Here is a 19746-nt window from a genome sequence, read left to right as displayed (position 1 = left end):
AAATTATTTATTTATTTACAAATAATTACTAACAAATTATTATTAGTAGAAAAAAATAACCCAAAACCATCTCGATTAATACTCTAGAGCCCAATATTTAGATCTATCAATAGGTCAAGTCTAGTTTAGGATAACTTGTACCAATCCTATACCAATAATATATAAACTTTATTTATTTATTTTGTTAAATTAAATGAATTATTTATTTATTTATTTATCTATCCCACTCTCAATCCTCCCTATGCCCAATATTTAGGGCTATTAAAGGGTCGAGTCTGGTTTAGGATAGCCTCTACTAGTCTCGTGCCAATAAAGTTTTATTTTGTTTGTTCATTTATTTTATTAAATTAAATTAATTGTTATCTATAAACTCTTATTTATTTGATTTACTAAATTACTTAATTATTTAGAAGAAATTTACCAACAAAAATTAGACTCAAAACCATCCCAATTAATACTCTCTTAATACCTTTCTCTCTCCTCGAGCTCAATATTTAGGGCTATCAACAAGCCAACAAATTATTATTTTGTCAATACCCTTCATGACGGTGCCCTTTATTGATTATTTCATGATTTCTCAAAATTTTATTGTTATTGATTTTTATATTTATATAATAAAAAATAAAAATCAAGGGAAATTTGTCTAAGAATCTATACATGGCAAGCTTGGCATTAATATTGACAATTTTTTATCTAAATGGTTGTAAGAAGAGAACAATGTTTTGGTAATTTTCTAGAGAAAAGAGGGTGACAATGGATAATCATTACTATATTGCTAATTTCCCATAGAAACAACGTTTTTATTTCTTTGTATAATAATTACTATATTGCCTCTAAGCATGAGACCTTTTTTTGTCATTTCCAGCACTATTTAAACTTTTTTTTTGTTAAAAGCTAAGCCTCAACCTCCAACACATACTAGGTTCAAATCAGTCAATGTACCAATACTTTATCTCTCATTGTGTATATTGCTATTCTTATTTAATCTCAAGTGACACCAGCTCTGCCTTTGTAGTTGCCAAGAGAAAATTCGACTAGAAAGTAAAAAGCAAAAGACAATAATGCTTGCCCAACTCATTATTAAATTTTATTTTTACTTTATTATAACATTATTTTTTTAATATAGCGAAAGTAATTATCCACTCTCTAGATTTTGTTGTTTTTTGCATATTATTGATAATTATTGGTTAGAGCAATTGTCATGTAATCAATTATTCTTTCAACTTGTAATAATCTTCGTAAAATAGGATTACGGATAAAAATTATTTTTTCATAATGTGACTTTTCCTCTTGGTTTTATTTTAAAAAATTATTTTTTTCATATTAATAACTTTTACTATTCTATATATTTTCACATTATATACATGTGTGTAGCGTGTGCCCTTCTACTAGTTAATAATCAAAGTCTATGTACTTAGAGGGTTCTTTTGAGATTGGTAAGGGTAGGAGCTCAGGTTAGCATAGATTCATTAGTTGGTGCGGTGACTATGATCATCACGATCAAGATGTGTTTTCATCATCTTTGTAATTTGGTAGGAGGCAAGATCGGGCATGGTTTAAAATGTCCTTAATTTCCCTAATATATTTCCATTTCTATGGGTAATGACACGAAATTTTACCAGAATCAAAATATTCCCCAATGAACACTACCAGTGGAGTACAAGAGATAGTTTCCACGACATATTTCATTTCCACTTCCATGGGTAGTGACATGAAATTTTACTGGAATTGGCATATTCTCCAATGAACACTACTAGCACTATGTTGAGTACAAGAGAAAGTATTATAACATGGTCACTATAGTAGATATGTGGTGTAACAATGTTATTGCTTGCCTACCTTACATGATTTCCATTTCCATGACATATTTCCACACTACCAGCACTATATGGAGTACAAGAGATGGTTTCCACAACATATTTCCATTTCCACTACCATGGGTAGTGACATGAAATTTTACTGGAATTGACATCTCCAGTGAACACTACTAGCACTATGTCAAGTACAAGAGATAGTATTATAACATAAGTTGGTCAGTATTGTAGATATGTGGTGTAATAATGTTATTGCCTATCTAACTTACATGATTATCACCTTGAGCTAGCTCAATAATATTCATTTCAAACATAAAGTTAAATATTAGTTTTTGCTTGTGTAAGCTTTGTTTAATGTTTTTTTTTCTGAATAGCTTTGTTTAATGATTTGGAACAGGATAATAAGTTAAGAAAGGTTTGCTTATGTTTCTTTTATCATTTCATAAAATATCATTCTATATTTTGCATTTTTACAATGTTTCCACCATGCCTATAATTTTTTTATGAATCACCACGTCTATAATTTTTACAATATTTCCATATGATATTTCTGACATTCCCAACATGTTTCTTATATTTGGACGACCAACATTTCCACAGACATCGATATTTTAAACCTTGGATCGGGATGGTGGCAAACCAACTTAAGAACTTTGTGAGGCAGGCATTTTTGCATCAATTGGGGCTTATATGCTGATAGTTACAAAAGTAGAGAGAAAGATTTTAAGTTGCAGGAAAAAGAGGATGTTGCTGGTTGATGATGGAAAGAGTTGGAGATAGGCTTGAGAGTCATAGTTTTCTTCTCATTCTTCAAATCCTGATAACTCTTGGGTGCTCTTGTCAAATCCTTCTATAATGTATTGGTTGTGAAACAAGAAGAAAGTAACCCTGGGAAATGGATATGGAGGACAGGTTCCCCAACCAAAGTTTTCTTCTTCTTATGGACTGTAATTTTGGACAAAATTCTAACAATTGACCACTTCCTGTCAAAAGATTTGGTGTTGGAGAAGCAATGCTTCCTATGCATAGTTGTCAAGGCACCTAAAAGACTAAGCGATTTTTAGAGGTCACCTCGCCCAATGCCAAGATAATTTTTAAACTGTCAGTCATTTTGTGCTCCTGTATTTTTTTTTTAACTTTCTTTTAAGAAATATTATTGGGGACAAAACAGGGGTGCCACCCCCTCCTCCTTCAAATCGTCCTGTTACTTCTGTATTTTATTTTCTTACTTTTTTAAATACTTTTGGGGATGAAACAGGGGCTCTGCACCCTTCTTAAACAGCGCTACACCTACACCTCAACTTTCTAAACTTTTTTCCTGTATTTTTGCACTATTTTTTATTAATATTTATTTTGGAATGAAACAGGGGCTCCGTCCCCTTATTTTTCTCTCCTTTTTCACTGCATTCAACCTTTTTATTGGCCTGAAACAGTGCCTCCACCCCCTTAAACACAGTCCAAGTCCTCTTACTAATGTTTTTTTTATTTTCTTTTTTTTAAGAAATATTTTTTGGGAACAACCTTTTTTGTTGGCCTGATAAGGGTTATTGAACATTGAAACTAATATATTTAAATGATGTATATATGATGGAATTTTATGTTTTTATGTGAAATTTGTACTTAGTTACTTATTTGAATGATTATATTGCTAATAGGAAGTATACAGGTATGTTGGTTAGTATAAAAAACTAATAAAATAACTTAGGAGTAGGCTAGGGATCTTTAAATTTTATACTTTCAGATTCCATTGCCTAGGCACCTGCCTAGGTGCCTAGGCGCCTGGGTGCCCTGTTGTTGCCTAGGTGCCTTGACAACTATGTTCCTATGTGGAATGGTGGAAGAGATTGTCAACCATTTTCTGACTCATTGTAATCTGTCCTATGGCATATGGATCCATTTTTTGAAGCTATTTGGGAATCAATGGATAGTTCCAGAAGATCTAGAGATGATCTTCTCTATGTTACACTGAATTTTAAGCAAAAGGGGAAAAAAAGAAGTCTATGGAAGTTGATACAAGCAGCCATTTGTTGGTGAATCTGGTTGGAACGCAATAAGAGAATATTTGAGAACAAAAGTATACTGTTAAAACCTTTGATAGTGAAGGTAGAGGGGCTCCTTATTTTTTGGGCTGGTGTACACAAGTTTTTTATTTTTTTCAATGGATAGGTGGTGCAGACAAGGAGTTAGTAGTGCTTAACAGTCGCCATTTTAGTAATCAGTGGCAACATATCATCTGGAATGAGGATTACTATTTTTGAAAATGCTGTAAATGATACTTGTGGTACATAGTGAAATGACTTGGAATTATAAATATTGTTTTTTTTTTTGGCTAGAGGGCCCTCTCCCTCCTTTTATTACAAACCTTTCAGAATTAAAAAAGACTCTGACGACTAGAATGGTAGAAAGGGGAGTGGTGGTGAAAAATGTTGGAAGATTGGAGGAAAGATTGATGTTTCTCCAAAGGTGCATGTTAGGGGAGCTTTATTGGTTCTGATCTGGATATAGGTGAGGTTGAAAGATGGGTGTCGGCTAACTGGTATAGAAATGGTTTCGAAGAGGTGAGAAGATTAGGTGCAGGTCAGTTACTTTTTAGTTTCTGCAGTGAAAAAGAAGTGGACAGGTTTCTAGAGTGGGAGAGATTTGGAGGAAGTAATTTTCCTAACTTGCGGCTGGATAAATGGTCTCCGTTGTTAACAAAGCTTTCCGAAGGAGTAGATTTGGTTTGGATTGATTTGTATGGTATTCCACTGCATGCATGGAGTTCTGAATCCTTCATAGTGATTGGAGATGCTTTAGGCAAATTCAGAAGAGTTGCTTTCAGAAACCAAGTGTGGGACCAATTGCAATTCGCCAGAATACTGATAGAGACAAAGGATGCGAGGAAGGTTCTGGTGCTTTTGGATCTTTTCTATGCAGGGGATTATGGGGGGGGAGCTCGACAGAATAAGGGGAGAAGATGATGAAAGGTTGGAGAAGATTGAAGGAGATGAACAGTCAGGGTTGGGAGAGGAGAGAAAGGGAAAGAAAGGAAACAAAACGTCGACCAGAGGACTAGAGAGGGACACAAATGTCCAATTCGGAATAGTCAGGGGTAAAAAAGGAAAAGCTTTTCATAAAATTTTTGAAGCTCAAAATTTTGAGAGGGGAAAACTGAATCGTTCGGAAATTGCAAAGAAAGCTGTAGAGGCAGAAGTATTTGAAGATGAGGAGGATGTGCAGCCTAGAGCTCAGAGAAAACCGGTTTGAGTCATACACCATATTAGGAAGAAAAAGACAGCATATGGCTTTGTATGCTGCACAACTGGGTATGGGTATAGCGATGGAGAGGGGGACAAGCAGTTAAAGAGTTCAGGTGGGGGAAGGATTTCCATCAGCTAAGAGAAGGAAGTCACAGTGGATTGAAGATCGGAAGCAAGGGGAGAGAGGAGAAGATAAAGAGGGAGAGAGGAAAGAAGGTCATAAGCAATGGTGGAGAATCTGCGGCACTTCCTCCATCAAAGGAGTCCAGCGGCAGCGGAAAATTCCCCAGGAATTGTAAGGACTATAGTGAGGAGATTCGAACCCAAGTTCTGGAGGATTCTTGTGGGTGATTGGTCAAAGCGAACCAGGTTTACGGTTCTTAGGTAGGTAAATTTGACTCTGAATCTTGTGGGGAGGAGGAAGTTGAGAACTGCCAGAAGGGTGGGAAGGGAGAAGTAAAGAAGAATGAAGAACAAGGGGAAAGGTTTATAGAGAAGATGATGAAGGAAAGTGAGGGAGGAAGGGAGGTGTGTAGCGTGGTGGGGTCTGAGGGAAGAGAAAGGCCTCGACCTGTTAAAGATTTGGGAGAGAAGAATTCCAAAGAGTTGAAGGGGGAGGAAGAAGAATTAGAAATCAGCAACAAAGAGATTGGGGTGATGAGAGAGGAGGAAGAAGGTGGGGAGGAGGTTGGGGAGATTGAAAGAAAACAGGTTTACCAAAGAAGAAATTACAGGATGAAGCCTTTAGAGGACAAGGAAGAAGGGGAAGAAGGGAAGGATCAGGAGTTGGTGCCAATAGACAAAACACATCAGGTTTGTCAGGGTGGGGATCTAGAGAAAGTTATTGATGTGGAGGTTAAAGTTGGTAAAATTCTGGGTTTGTTCTTAGGGGGTGAAGAATTTGCTAGGGAAGCTTTTAAGGAAGTGGACGAAGAAGGAAAGAGGAGAAGAAGAACTTGATTCAGGAAGAAACGATCAGGGATTCTAGAGTCTGAAAGAAAAAAAAAAAAAAGAAAAAGAAAAAGAAAAGGTCTAGTATCAAATAAGAGGAAGATTAGTGAAAAACAAAATAAAAAAAGGAAAGTCAGTCATGAGAATCTGTTGCTGGATCATAAGAGGCTTGAGAGAAAGAAGGGAGGTAGTGAGGAATCTCGTCAGGAGCTTTAGAATTGAGATGTTGTTGTTGCAAAAGTCAAAGATTGAAGAGGTAGTCTGGAAAGTTATCAACGATATTTGGGGCCCTAGAAATAGGGTCTGGGTTTGTAAAGGTTCAGAGGGCCTTTCTGGAAGTCTGGTTTCAATTTGGAATTTAGATCCTGCTAAAGTTAGTGGATTTTTCAGCAGGATAATTTTCTGATTCTGTGGTAGAACGTATTCCCTCAAAAATCAAGGTGTTGATTTCAAATGTGTATGGGCCAATTCAGGACAGGGAGAGGACAGCAAACAGCAAACTAAAAGACTACTTACTAATTGACAGCTTTGCTGATACACTAAGTAGTATGATCTCTCTGCACAACTTCACAAGGGAACTGAAAGACTTAGCAGCATCTTTCTCATAGGTCCAAAGGACAGCAAACAGCTTTGCTGGTGCACTAAGTAGGCAAGGTGTAAAAAGAGATCATACTACAACGGGGGAATGTCTTTTCTAAGGGTTAAGTGTTGTAAGAAAAAAAAAGAATAAAATAAAATAATAATAAAACATGAGAAACTGGGGCTAGGCAGCACGGGCTTACCTTAAATTTCAAGGATCATAAGAGCATATGACCACATAAACCATTGTTTTAAAAGCACAAGGCACAAAAAAAGCGCAAGGGCCAATTTGCGCCCGAGGCAAGAGGCGCAAGGCGCGGCACACGCCTTTTTGAAGCAAGGCGTAAAAATACAAAAAAAAATGCTAAAAATAAAAAAAAGGTCAAATTTCAAAAAATGCAAACAAAATATTAAACATAATAGTAACAAGAAATATAAACTTAAATTTTAAAATTAATGGTTTAAAAATCATATTATCTAAAATTAAAATACATAAACATGACATGTAAAGCATATTCAAATGAAAATTTAAAAATAAAATCAAACAAAACATTTTCAAGCATATAAAGCCCACAATCTCTTTTTTCCTCAACTGCATTACTTCAAGTAGCTAATGTGATGTAAAAACATATTACATTCCCAATTCTACGAGTCACCTTTGTGCCACACCCCTCAAGGCAACCCAATATTTGCTAATGTTGTTCATCCATTCATCTTAATAAAACATCTTCTTACAAGGCAATTAAAATTATATCGGGAACGGAGCCCCCGGCCCAGCTGCTAGGTTCAAAAAAGTAAAATATATATATATATATATATATATATATATATATATATATATATATATACAGTTTGAAAGTGCTGCACCTAGGACCTAGGCGAGGCGCCTACCCTAAAATGCGCCTCACCTATGCGCCTAGGCACGCCTTTTAAATCACTGACGTAAACTACCATTATTTTTCTCCCATGACTAAATAAAGATATCAGTTACCAATAAAAAATGATAATAAAAGTCTATAATGGTAATGAATAACTCACTGGAGATATAAATCCATTTGTTGTCGAAATTTCTCCATTTGGAAGTTGTAGAAGAAGAGGGCACTCCTTTGCAGATGGTATGTATCTAGAGATATGAAGAAAGACAAGTCGATGTTATATGGTGTTAATTACCATGGGTTGTTTTATTGTATGTATTTGATGCTATAAGTTACTATGGATCAGAAATTTCTATCAGGAGTTCAAATATTCAAGTAACTAACATTTCTAAACCAATATATGAACAGCACACAATAATTAAGTAGACAGGGTTTGTTTCTTTTAACATCTCAATTCTAAAGCTCGAGTATAGAGGGATATGGAAATGTCATTCTTAAGATCGTTAGAACTATTTGAATTGATAGGACAAGGAGTTCGACTAAACATGTATTAACATGGTCACAAGGGTTTGAATAAAATAAAGTTTTCAATTCAATTCACAGGCATATGTGATATGACCATATTGTAACAATAACTCCAAAATTGAGAATAGAATAAAATAAAGATAGACCCAGGCGTAGAACAATGAGTGAAAGAATATACATCACAAATTGCAAGATTTTTGACCGCCCACCAGCTGCAGTAGAAGTATCCAAGTGCCATTCATTTGAATTCACCTGTTAGATTCCCGATTGTTAGTTTGTGTTCATTCAAAATACTCCAAGATAAAAAAAAAATGATAAGGTCAAATTAACAGCAAAATGGTAATGGCATGTATTTTCCATTAAAGGAACCACCACTGTGGACGCTGAAACTTTCAGTATCCATGATGAATTTAGGTAAGACAAGCCCCTTAGTGTTTTATATTGCATTATAGATTGGAGACTTAATGAGGAGCTTTATGAAATGATACCAAACTACAAAAGACCAACTTAGAAGACAAACAAAAGATGGTCATAGACCAAACACTCACTACATGCTAAAATATAGCAACCAACATTGCTTTGAAGGTGTGAACATTTTCCCTTTTTCAGCTTTATGCTAGTTAGTCACCTTTGTCCCATAAAAAATTATGCATCCAGTTGAAATTTACATAGGGCAAGCATGAGAAGAGTAGAAAAAGAAAAAACTGAAAGGTTTTAAGGAGGCCCACACCTCATTCAAAAGTTTTATTAGTAATGTACACATGCACCATTTTATGCTCAGGGTTCAGCCTACAAAGAAACTCAAAAATACAGTTCTCTGGAATAGAACTAGAAAGTAATCTGACTTATCAGCAGCACACACAATGTTGTTCACACCATCAACATTCCAAAAACTGGAGAATTTCATGGCTGACAGTAAAATAGAAAAATAAAAACACTTCCTAGAACTCTAATACTGCTCCAAACAAAGCAAGAACATTTCCAGGCTCCAGACTCTTTGACTAAGTACCACAGACCAAATGACATGCAGCTAAGTCATTCGGTCCTTGCCTCCTTGGTGCAGCACAGTCCAGAAACTCAGATATGGATATTTTTTATTCTCTAGAAAAATTTTAAAAAATGCTATAACCTTCACAATAAATCATGAAAAATGATTTTAACATCTATAGTACTCCTCTATCAAGTGGTTGTGGTATTTTCCATCATCAAGAGAACCATTCATACATTGTACGACATGGTGATATCAGCTTTATTCCTCAATCTGTCAATCAGTTTTGGAGGAAAAAAAGGAAAAAGCTATTTGAACCATATCAAATTCAACTTTGATAGATTTAGAGTATCAGAAACCCAGAAACTTCAGGAATTGGAGGTGTATTCCATGATGACGCAGGACACAAAATAATTTTTTTCTCAGGAGAAGCAAAGAGGTCCCTATTTAAGTCATCAGAGTTTGATCATTTATGTTCTTTTGTTGTAGAATGTTATGCGAGTCTTGTTTAGTTTAGTGGGAGACTGGGAGTTGGTTGTTTCTATTGGTGTCTGTTTCTTTGGTTTTGTGGTTGGTTTGGTTTTGGTTTTTTGGGGATTGGGGCTAGTTCTGGAAATGAAGTTTGTTTCTTTCTCCTGACAGGTGACTGCTGGTCACCTTCCTTTGTATTCTCTTTTTCTATTTTAATAAAATTTTCCTATATTTTTTATCATAAAAAAATCTCAGGACCGTTAGACTAATGCAATTCCATTATAGCAGAACTTCTAGCCTTAATGCAATATCTCGGATTGGGCTATTCTTTCAATTACAGCAGCATAATTATGGAGGGGGACTCTAAGTGGTGGTGAAATGATTCCCAAATGACAGCCCAGTCTATGGATGTATAGACATCCCTTAAGGGAAGCAAGGTGGATCACTACACAGATGAGTATAAGGTTTACTTGAACCCAATGATTGACTAATAATCCGGTTGACACCTTGGCTTTGCTGAACAAGGTATATAGGAATCAATTGTATGGGGGAATTGTCCAATCAAAGAGGTATTCTTAGTGGCATACAAAAATGTAGGAAAGCTTGGGGTTAGGTGGCAGGGGCCAGCCTAATTTTCAATCAAAGGGTGCCTGGCATGGACTTTATTCACATTACATTTTTCCAATAATGAATAAAATTTCTGATTGATTACCAGTCAACCAAAAAGGAAAGAACTAACTATAGAAATGACTTGTAGGCCCTGCTACCAAGTTGAAAAGTCACCTACAATTTGTAGAAAGAAGATAACAGACATAAGATGAAAAAAGAAAGAAAATATTGAAAAGTTGTAATGAGACCAATGCTCAGTCAAATGTTTTATTAGAAAGTTTAAGCTTAATTATAAATGAAACTATAAATCTTCCCTTACTAAGAGAATACGCTAGCAACTTTACTACATTAGTGTAAAACACCGCCGTTCGAGGTGCTCTTAGTGCAGAATATTCCTGGTAGGAAAAACTGGAAGGAAGAATAGGGGCAGCAGGGGAATGAGAATGGAGTGTTGTTGCTTGTGGTGATTGAGAGAGAGAGAGAGAGAGAGGTATGGATGATAGAAAGAAAAGCAAACTCAGTACTGGCAGCCGCCAGTCTTCTATTTATATTAATCTTTATAAAAAAAATACAAGTATGCCCCTGGCGGCATATCCTAGGATAAGAACAATATGAAAAAAGAAAGAAAGAAAGGACTAGTAGCTGAAACTGTCCCACTAACATCAGTTACAAGGAACACTTAAGCCTTACAACACTCCCCCTCAAGTTGGGCTGAAGATGTCTATCATGCCCAGCTTATCACATAGCTCATTGTGTTGCGAACACGGAAGTCCTTTTGTGAAGACATCAGCAAGTTATTCCTTGGAGTTGACATAAGGGATACAAATTTCCCTTTTTTCCAGTTTCTCTCTTATGAAGTGCTTATCCACCTCAATATGCTTAGTCCTCTCATGTAGGACCGGGTTGCTGGCGATGTTTATTGCAGCCTTGTTGTCACAGTAAAGGGGCATAGGATTATGAACAACAACTCCAAGCTCACCTAGGAGGTTCTTTAGCCAAAGGACTTCAGCCACCCCATGTGCCATAGCTCTATACTCAGCTTCTGCACTTGATCTTGCTACCACACTTTGCTTCTTGCTCTTCTAGGTCACCAAATTTCCTCCCACAAATGTGCAGTACCCACTAGTGGACTTTCTATCATCCACGGCTCCTGCCCAATCAGCATCTGTAAAAACTTCCACCATTAGGTGATTGTGTTTACTGAATAGTAGGCCTGTTCCTGGATGTTTCTTCAGGTATCTAAGGATTCTCTCTACTGTCTCCATGTGTGGCTTCTTAGGAGAGTGCATAAACTGGCTCAGAACTACAACTGAATAGGCAATATCTGGATGGGTCATGGATAGATAAATTAGCTTTCCCACTAACCTTTGGAACTGCTTTACATCTTTCAGAGGTTCACCAATACAGTCACCTAGCTTGTGGTCTGCATCCATAGGAGTGTTTGTCGGCCTTGCACCTAATTTACCTGTATCCCGTAATAGATCAATGATGTATTTCCTTTGAGAGACAAAGATACCCCTTTTTGAACGGGCAACTTTGATCCCAAGGAAATACTTTAGGAGTCCTAGATCTTTCACTTCAAATTTGGATGCAAGGAATTGTTTCAATTTCTGTATCTATGAACTCCAACTCCTTGTAATGATGATATCGTCTACATACACTATCAATGCGGCAACCTGCTCCTGACACCTCTTCACAAAAAGTGTATGATTAGACTGGCACTGTTGGAACCTCATCTCTTGAACTGCCATGTGAAACTTACTAAACCAGGCTCTGGGAGACTGTTTTAAGCCGTAGAGAGACTTTCGTAGATTGCACACCTTGTTTTCACTTCCCCTGGCAGAGAATCCAGGAGGTTGAACCATGTATACCTCTTCTTCCAAGTCACCATTCAGGAAGGCATTCTTTATGTCCAATTGATGCAATTCCCAATCAAAGTTAGCAGGCAAGGATAGGAGAACCCTAATTGAGTTCATCTTAGCCACCGGAGCAAAAGTTTCATCATAGTCAACTCCATATACCTATGTATACCCTTTGGCTACTAGTCTTGCTTTGTACCTTTCAATTGTTCCATCTACCTTGTGCTTAACTGTGAACACCCATTTGCACCCCACGGGTACTTTCCCCTCTGGAGGATCCACCAATTCCCAAGTCTGATTTTTGTGGAGGGCATCAATTTCCTCCTTCATGGCATCTATCCATTCAGGGTATTTTAAGGCTTCTGCAACATTCTTGGGAACAGAGATGCAATCAACTGCCGATAGGAAGGCTCGGTACGAGGGAGAGATGTGGTCATAGGAAACAAAGTGGGTAATGGGGTGTTTGGTAGTGCAAGACCTGACTCCCTTTCGTTGAGCAATAGGAATGTCTAGGTCGTCCACAGTGGGAGTAGGGTTAGGGACAGCGGGAGTAGGGTTAGGGGTTGGACTTACCTCCTGGGATTCTGATGATGTCAGTTGCTTAGTGTTTGGCTGCTCCACATTTCTATCACACTGCCAATCTCTCCGACGAGTACGTTGGAAGATACGGAATAGAAGGAAGAGACACATGAACCTGCTTCTCCTCTTCCACACTACGGCTCTCCCCCTAAGGAGGAGGGAAGAACGGCTCGGACTCAAAGAAGGACACATCCACAAAGACAATATTTATGACTAACCGGGTCAAAACACTGATACCCCTTTTGAGAGGATGGGTACCCCAGGAAGACACAAGGAATGGACCGAGGGTCTAACTTACCTCTAGGTGGAGACAAATCATGGACAAAGGCCCGACAACCAAAGACTCTCATGGGTATGGAAAATAAAGGTGACTGAGGGTACAGTAACTGATGAGGGGCCATGTAATTCAATACTCTGGAGGGCATGCGGTTGATGACATACGCAGCTATAAGTATAGCATCCACCCAAAACCTTTTTTGGACATTCATGTGCAACATCATCCCGCGGGCTGCCTCAAGGAGGTGTCGGTTTTTTCTTTCTGCAGCCCCGTTTTGCTGTGGTGTTCTGGCGCATGAGCTTCTATGAATAGACCCATGGGAGGTGAAGAACTCATTTAGCTCCCCATGGAAGTATTCCTTCGCATTATCAGATTGGAAGATTTGTATTTCAACATGGAACTGTGTAAACACCATCCGCTGGAAGTCTTTCACTATCTTTGGAACCTCGTCTCTGCTACGCATAGGGATTACCCATGTATAGCGAAAGTAATCATCAATCAATGTAATAAAATACTTATATCCACCCTCATAGATTACATTTGTAGGCCCCCATACATCAAAATACACAACATGAAAAGGAGCATTTGATCTTTTATTGCTTGAATGAAAGGTTGTTCTACATTGTTTACTCAACTGACACGTTTGACACATGAACTCTGACATTAAACACGACTTAAGTAAAAGTGGGAACAAACATTTTATTACTTCGAAAGAAACATGACCTAAACGGTTGTGCCACAATAAAATTTGACTCTTATTTGACTGGCTATGTGACTCTGAGGATGACACGGAGAGACCAACTTTGTTGTTGAGAATATAGAGACTGTACACCAGGCTTCCTCTACCAATCGTCCTCCCAGAAGTTAGGTTCTGAAAAACACATGAGTCAGCAAAAAAGGTTACACTACAGTTTAAAGAACTTGTAATGCTACTAATTGAAAGCAAATTTATGGAAAGTTGAGGGGCATGCAATACACAATTCAGGTTAAGGTCATGGGGAAGGGATATCAATCCTTGACCTGCAATGGAAGAAAAGGAACCATCTGCAAGTCTCACTCTATCCCTTCCTGACAAAAGGCTATAAGAATGGAATAGGTTAGGCTTACCGGTCATGTGATTTGAGGCCCCTGAGTCAATAATCCAAAGGGAATCTGTGGGAGTGACATGGAATGCAGAAACCATATTACCTGAAGTAGATGCAAAAGAGGTAGAGGGAGTACCAGTGACTGAGCAGTCCAATTGCCGCAATGCCCTACCATAAGATTCCAGATGATCTCTGAATGAATTCATTATATCCTCCTTGGGATCAGGCTTATTAGGAGGGTCCCGGGTACTACCGGCAACTTGAGTGTCTTGGGTTGCCACATGTGTTGCACTCGTTCTTTTCAAGTGACCTTTACCCTGTTCTTGATTCTTTGCTGCCCACTTGGGTTTCCCGTGGATGTCCCAACAGGTGTCACGTGTACGTCGTGACCTTCTACAGTGGGTACAAAAGAGTTTATCTTTATCATCTGCCTTCTTAGGATCACTTTTCCTCCCTATTGAGCTGTTATTCACTGTAGCCAAGGCAACTTGTTGCTCCCCCTCAGTTGTAACCATCACACTTCGCCCGCTTTCTTCAGATTGGACAAGGGAGTATACTTCGTGTACCGTAGGCAATTCTTTGCTTCCTAGAATCTGCACCCTTAATGGTTCATATACAGGGTTCAGCCCTAACAAGAAAGCAAACACTTGTTGCTGAGAGATCAACTTCCTGTAGGCCTTAGCATCATCATCGTGCTTCCACTCTATAACCTGATAATGGTCCAACTCCTTCCATATGGAGGTAAGATTTGAATAATATGAGGACAAGCTACGATTTCCCTGTTTACACGTTGAGGACTCAGCTTGTAGTTGGTAAATCTTGGCAATAATGCCTTTGCTCAGAATAGGTAATTCTGGCTTGTTCCCAGATCTCACTGGCGGTGTCTGCCCACATAAAATTCTTTTTCACATCAGGTTCCATGGTTGCGAGGAGCCAAGACATCACCATACTGTTTTTTTGGTCCCACCTATCATGTTCAGCCGTTTCACCCTTGGGTTCTTTCACCCTTCCATTGATGTAACCGGCCTTACCCCTTGCCGTTACATAGAGTTTTACACTCTTAGCCCACTCCAGGTAGTTCAGACCGTTCAAGGGCGTAATTGGCATGGAAAAAACCATGGTTTCACCTCCCATACCTGCTGTGTTGCGGGTTGGGGTGTTCCCCGGTGAGGTCAGTTCATGACTTGCCATTGAATATTACAACCAACCAGTCCAAATGCCACCTAACAGCACAGCTGCCACAACTGGAATGTGGCAACTCAGGGTTTACTCCCAAAATGTGAGCAACAAACTATTGAATATTGTTGAGAGCACAAGAACTACTGCTGAGAATAAGAGATCAGTCACTACAACATCCAAACAGAACAATAAATAGTCTGATCATCAGTTCAGCACCACCAATACAGACATTACTGTCAGTCTGAATGTGGTTTCCCCACTCTAACCATCCAATTATTCAAACTAGTAATCATATAATCAAGGCATAAGCCCTACGCACCATTGGATAAAGAACACTGAGATAAACTGAAACAAAACCACACCTGTTCAGCACTAGATCAGAACCTGCTAGGGTTTCATTGCACCATCAACACCTCCTTCGATTAGGGTTACAGCAGACCAGTACCATCCCACGGCCAGACACAGCTAGGGTTTTTCAGTAACTATCGCTTGGGGCCACTAGAGTTTCAGCAGAAGTACAGCCACAGGACTTACTAGGGTTTCTGCAAGCACAGCCACCAGAGAAGATTGAAAACACAAGCTGCTGCTAGGGTTTCTGTAAGTGCAGCCGCCAGAGAGAACTGAGACCAGCCACCGCCAGAGAGAACTGAGACTAGTAGCCACGTCCAATCCTCTTTAGAAAGGCTGATGCTAGGATCATAGGTCTTCTCCAGCCCAGAAATTCCGCTCTGATACCATGTTGTTGCTTGTGGTGATTGAGAGAGAGAGAGAGAGAGAGAGAGGTACGGATGATAGAAAGAAAAGCAAACTCAGTACTGGCAGCCGCCAGTCTTCTATTTATATTAATGTTTATAAAAAAAAAAGACAAAATTACAAGTATGCCCTTGGCGGCCTATCCTAGGATAAGAACAATAAGGAGAAAAAAAAAAAGAAAGAAAGGACTAGTAGCTGAAACTGTCACACTAACATCAGTTACAAGGAACACTTAAGCCTTACAACATGGAGGAAAGGAAATTTCAGAAGACTGAGGTTCGAAGATCTCTAAGGATTGAAGCAAAGCATTTTCTGTTTGAAAGTTTTAGGATGAAGGGGAAGAAAGCATTAGAGATCAGGGAAGTCAACATGGCGATGGTGTTTCAGATAGGAGAAGAAGCTATGGGGTGGTTTCAGACTTTCATGGAGGATGTTATTCAGGTGCATAGGAAGCTTGTATGCAAAGAATCATTTGATTTTGCTGGTAGGAGGTATGTAGTAGAAAGAAGGGAGAATGTTAAAAGGAAGATATGTGGTGCTTATGGAGTTTTTTGTGGAAGGAGAAAAGCAGATGGTATGCTTCCCCGGAGGAAAGAATGGGACTGGCTGGAAAGAGGTCACAAAACTCTTGAAGGACTACACTGCTCAGGAGGAAACTAGAGAAGATAGAAGAGTGGAACTTGTAGAAGAAACACAGGGGGTTACTGGAGACTCTAAAGTGGGAAAGCAGAAGGAAAAGCCCAAAAAAGAAACAGAAATGCAGATTATGGCTAAAGCAGCAAAGGATTGCAGAATGGTTTGCAATATGCTCAAGAATGATTGGGAGGAGAAATTTATTGTAAGTTTGACAGTACCACCGCAAGATTGGAAGAAGATTGCTGAATAATTGTTGAAAAAGTTGAAGTTAAACTGCACTATAATTTTAACCCCCTTTGAAAAATGTAAAGCCCTTCTAGAGTTAGTAGGAGAGAAATTGGAACTCCATACCATGTGTTATCAGTTGGAGCCATACCATGTCTAGTACTGTATTCAGCCTCGTTACTAACAGCCGTTGAAGCTGAGCTATGGAGGGAGGGAAGAAGAAGATGAGAAGATAGAAGAAGAGTGGTTTCGTTGAAGAGGTCAAATGGATGAAGAAAAGGAGAAAAGAAGTTACACTGAAATAGAAAAACAATCTCTGGGGAGAGAAAAAGGTGAAATAACAGGGACAGAAATATATAAGCCAAGGATAGAGAGGGGTGAGTACGCTGAAGCAATGACCAGTGGACTTTGTTGTGGGAAGCAACCCCAAGTTCAAAATTCAAAAGCAGGGGTTACTCAGCCGGCTGGGACATCAGACCTGAACCGGACTCAGTTAGATGGGCCAAATTCTAAAAGCCCATCACGTGGCATTTTAAGTGACCACGTGAAAGGTAATAAGGAAGTCGGGCCTGGGCTTTTAATGCTTGGGCCTAGCTGCTCGTTTGTCCCTTGGGCTCAACCATTGGGCTTAAAAAGACCAAAACACATGACATTCTCAAAGGGCACATGAGCACTAAGGCAAGCCCAACAATGGAAGATAATTTCGGCCCATCATCTTCTGCCTCGAACAAATCAGAAACAGTGGAATGCCGAAGAAAAAACCAGGGGCAACAATCTTTGATGATGTGGGTACAGACCAAAGGGAAAGCTTCTGCTTCCCCAGAAAAGAGGAACCCAAAGTTTAATAGGTGCAGCAACAAAGGTAAGAAGAAATTGCAAGATTCAGACTCAGAGTTTGAAGACAGTAGTGGCTCAGAATCAAGTGAATACTCGAGTTTGGGCAGTATACATCAAACAGTGAAGATTGATATGAATGAAGCAGAGAGCTTCAACACTAAAGAACTGTTTTTAGAAGACTTTTTGGAGAAATCGATCAGTGGAAAAGAAATAAAATATTATGGACATGCAGTATTTACAGTCGATGCTGAGCAGATTACTTCCTCCCTAAACTTAGAGAATTTACCCCCAGTCTCCCAGCAAGGACAGGAAGCTCAGGAAATGAGACAAGAGGAGACCTTGAAGGTTAGCATGGAGGCAATAGAGAAGGGAATACCAGAGAAGGTTAATGGCGCAAACAGAGATGTTAACTCTCCCATTCCTGATCAACAGAAACTAAGTTTAGGGGATAATCCCGATTCTTTGATCTCCAAACCTGGACCCCCAAACTCCTGTACTTTCGTTCCTCCACCAGTGTCTCCAGGTAAGTGTGTCCATTCAGTTTTGGTTACTGATGTGTGTGCTCTACCCGAAACAGGTACACCAGCTACCCAACCTGATATCCTGAGGAGGGTGAATGGAAGTGGGATAGAGAGGTTGGAAGGGAGGGAGATAGAAGTTAGGAGGGGGACAGAGGAGGAAGTAGAAAGGATTTGAGGTTTGATTAGCGAATTCTTGGAGGACCTTAAAAAAAAGGAAGAAATAGGTCAATAGGGAGTCCAAAATAAGGCTGACCCAGTTGTAAAGGAAAACACACAAAAACAAGGGAATCATAGGGTGAAGATGTATGCTAGAAAGAAAGAAGAAAAAAAGGAAAAAAAAAAGAAGAAGAAAAAGACAGAGGTAGAAAGACTAATATTGGATGTAGAGGGTGATATTGAACTCAGTGGGAGAGAAGATAGAAGGAAAAAAATTAAGTAGGGAGGAAAGAATAAAAAGCGGGTCAATCTAAACAGTGAAAGAATGAAAATAATTAGTTGGAATGTAAGAGGTGTAGGGAGTGCAAGGAAAAGGAGTGTGACAAAAGACTTGATAAAAAGAGAGGATCCTGGTGTGGTGATGCTGCAAGAGACCAAACTAGCAAAGTTGGATAGAAGATTGATCAGAAACTTGTGGAAATCAAGAAGCATTAGATGGCTGGATGCTTCTTCGTGAGGGGCTTTGGGGGGTATAGCAATTTTATGGAAGGATGAAGTGGTGGAATCAATGGAAGAACTAATTGGCAGATATACCATATCTGTTAAGTTCAAAACTGTGGAGAATGGATTCACTTGGGTGCTAACTAATGTTTATGGACCAAATAGTTACAAAGAGAGAAGTGATATGTGGGAGGAACTGTATGCGGTATTTGGGCTTGTGGGAAGGTGCATGGTGTTTGGGAGGTGATTTCAATGTAATAAGATTTTCCAATGAAACTTCTAACCGCCATCAGTCTATCACCACCAATATGAGGAAGTTTAATGAATTCATAGATTTGTGTGAATTGAAGGAAATCCCCCTATTGCAAACAAACTTTACCTGGTCCAACTTTCAGGAAAATCCATTGTGCTCAAAATTGGAGAGGTTTTTGTTTAACATTGGGTGGGAGAATCATTGGGAAGGTTTGGTTTCGAGATCATTACCTAGAGTCACTTCGGACCACCACCCCATTAGATTAAAAACAAAATGCTTCCTACATGGTCCTATTCCTTTAAGATTTGAAAACATTTGGTTGACACATCCAGATTTTATTTGAAGAGTGGAGGAATGGTGGAAGAAGGATATAAAGGGGATAAGATGGGAGGGAATCAAATTCCATAAGAAATTGTAAAGATTGAGATCTAAAATAAAGGAGTGGAATAGAGATCGTTTTGGGAGGTTAGAAGAAACTAGAAAGGAAGCTGACTCTTATCTCTCAAATTGAAGAGTGGATAAGGTAGAAAGTGGAAGGAACCTTCAAGCAGAAGAGAGAGAATTGAGATGAAAATTAAGGAAAGAATTGGAGGAAGTCCTGAAGAGAGAGGAAATATCCTGGAGACAAAATTCAAGACATGAATGGATAAAGGAAGGGGATGGGAACACAAAATTTTTTCATGCGATAGCCAATGGAATAAGGCGTAAGAACTTTTGTGGCTAGGCTAGAAACGAATGGGGAACAGATCTCGAATTAGGATGAAATTGCCAGAATCTTTGTGGATCATTTCAAATCCTTTTATAGAAGACCCCCGGAGGAAAGATTGAGTTTAG

General features: G+C 38.9%; 1 protein-coding gene across 2 annotated transcripts in view; it reads right to left on the bottom strand.

Moving 5' to 3' along the window:
* The window catches only part of LOC148874694 (GPI transamidase component PIG-S-like protein), a 63308-nt gene that overhangs the window by 30740 nt on the left and 12822 nt on the right, over positions 1–19746 (bottom strand). For both annotated transcript variants that reach the window (XR_016105647.1, XM_088966353.1), the window contains exons 5-6: positions 8162–8235; positions 7622–7706 (exon numbers count right to left, since the gene is read on the bottom strand). Coding sequence is in view for 1 of the 2 variants with exons in the window: in XM_088966353.1 (XP_088822479.1) it covers positions 7622–7706; positions 8162–8235 (159 nt within the window). In the remaining variant the exon portion in view is untranslated. The remainder of the gene's footprint in view (positions 1–7621; positions 7707–8161; positions 8236–19746) is intronic.

This window comes from Nelumbo lutea, chromosome 1, assembly GCF_056320005.1.
Source record: "Nelumbo lutea isolate HS-2025 chromosome 1, American lotus-T2T, whole genome shotgun sequence".
Taxonomy (NCBI): domain Eukaryota; kingdom Viridiplantae; phylum Streptophyta; class Magnoliopsida; order Proteales; family Nelumbonaceae; genus Nelumbo; species Nelumbo lutea.
Note: the sequence above shows the minus strand (reverse complement) of the source record. Positions and strands in the feature narration are given on the sequence as shown.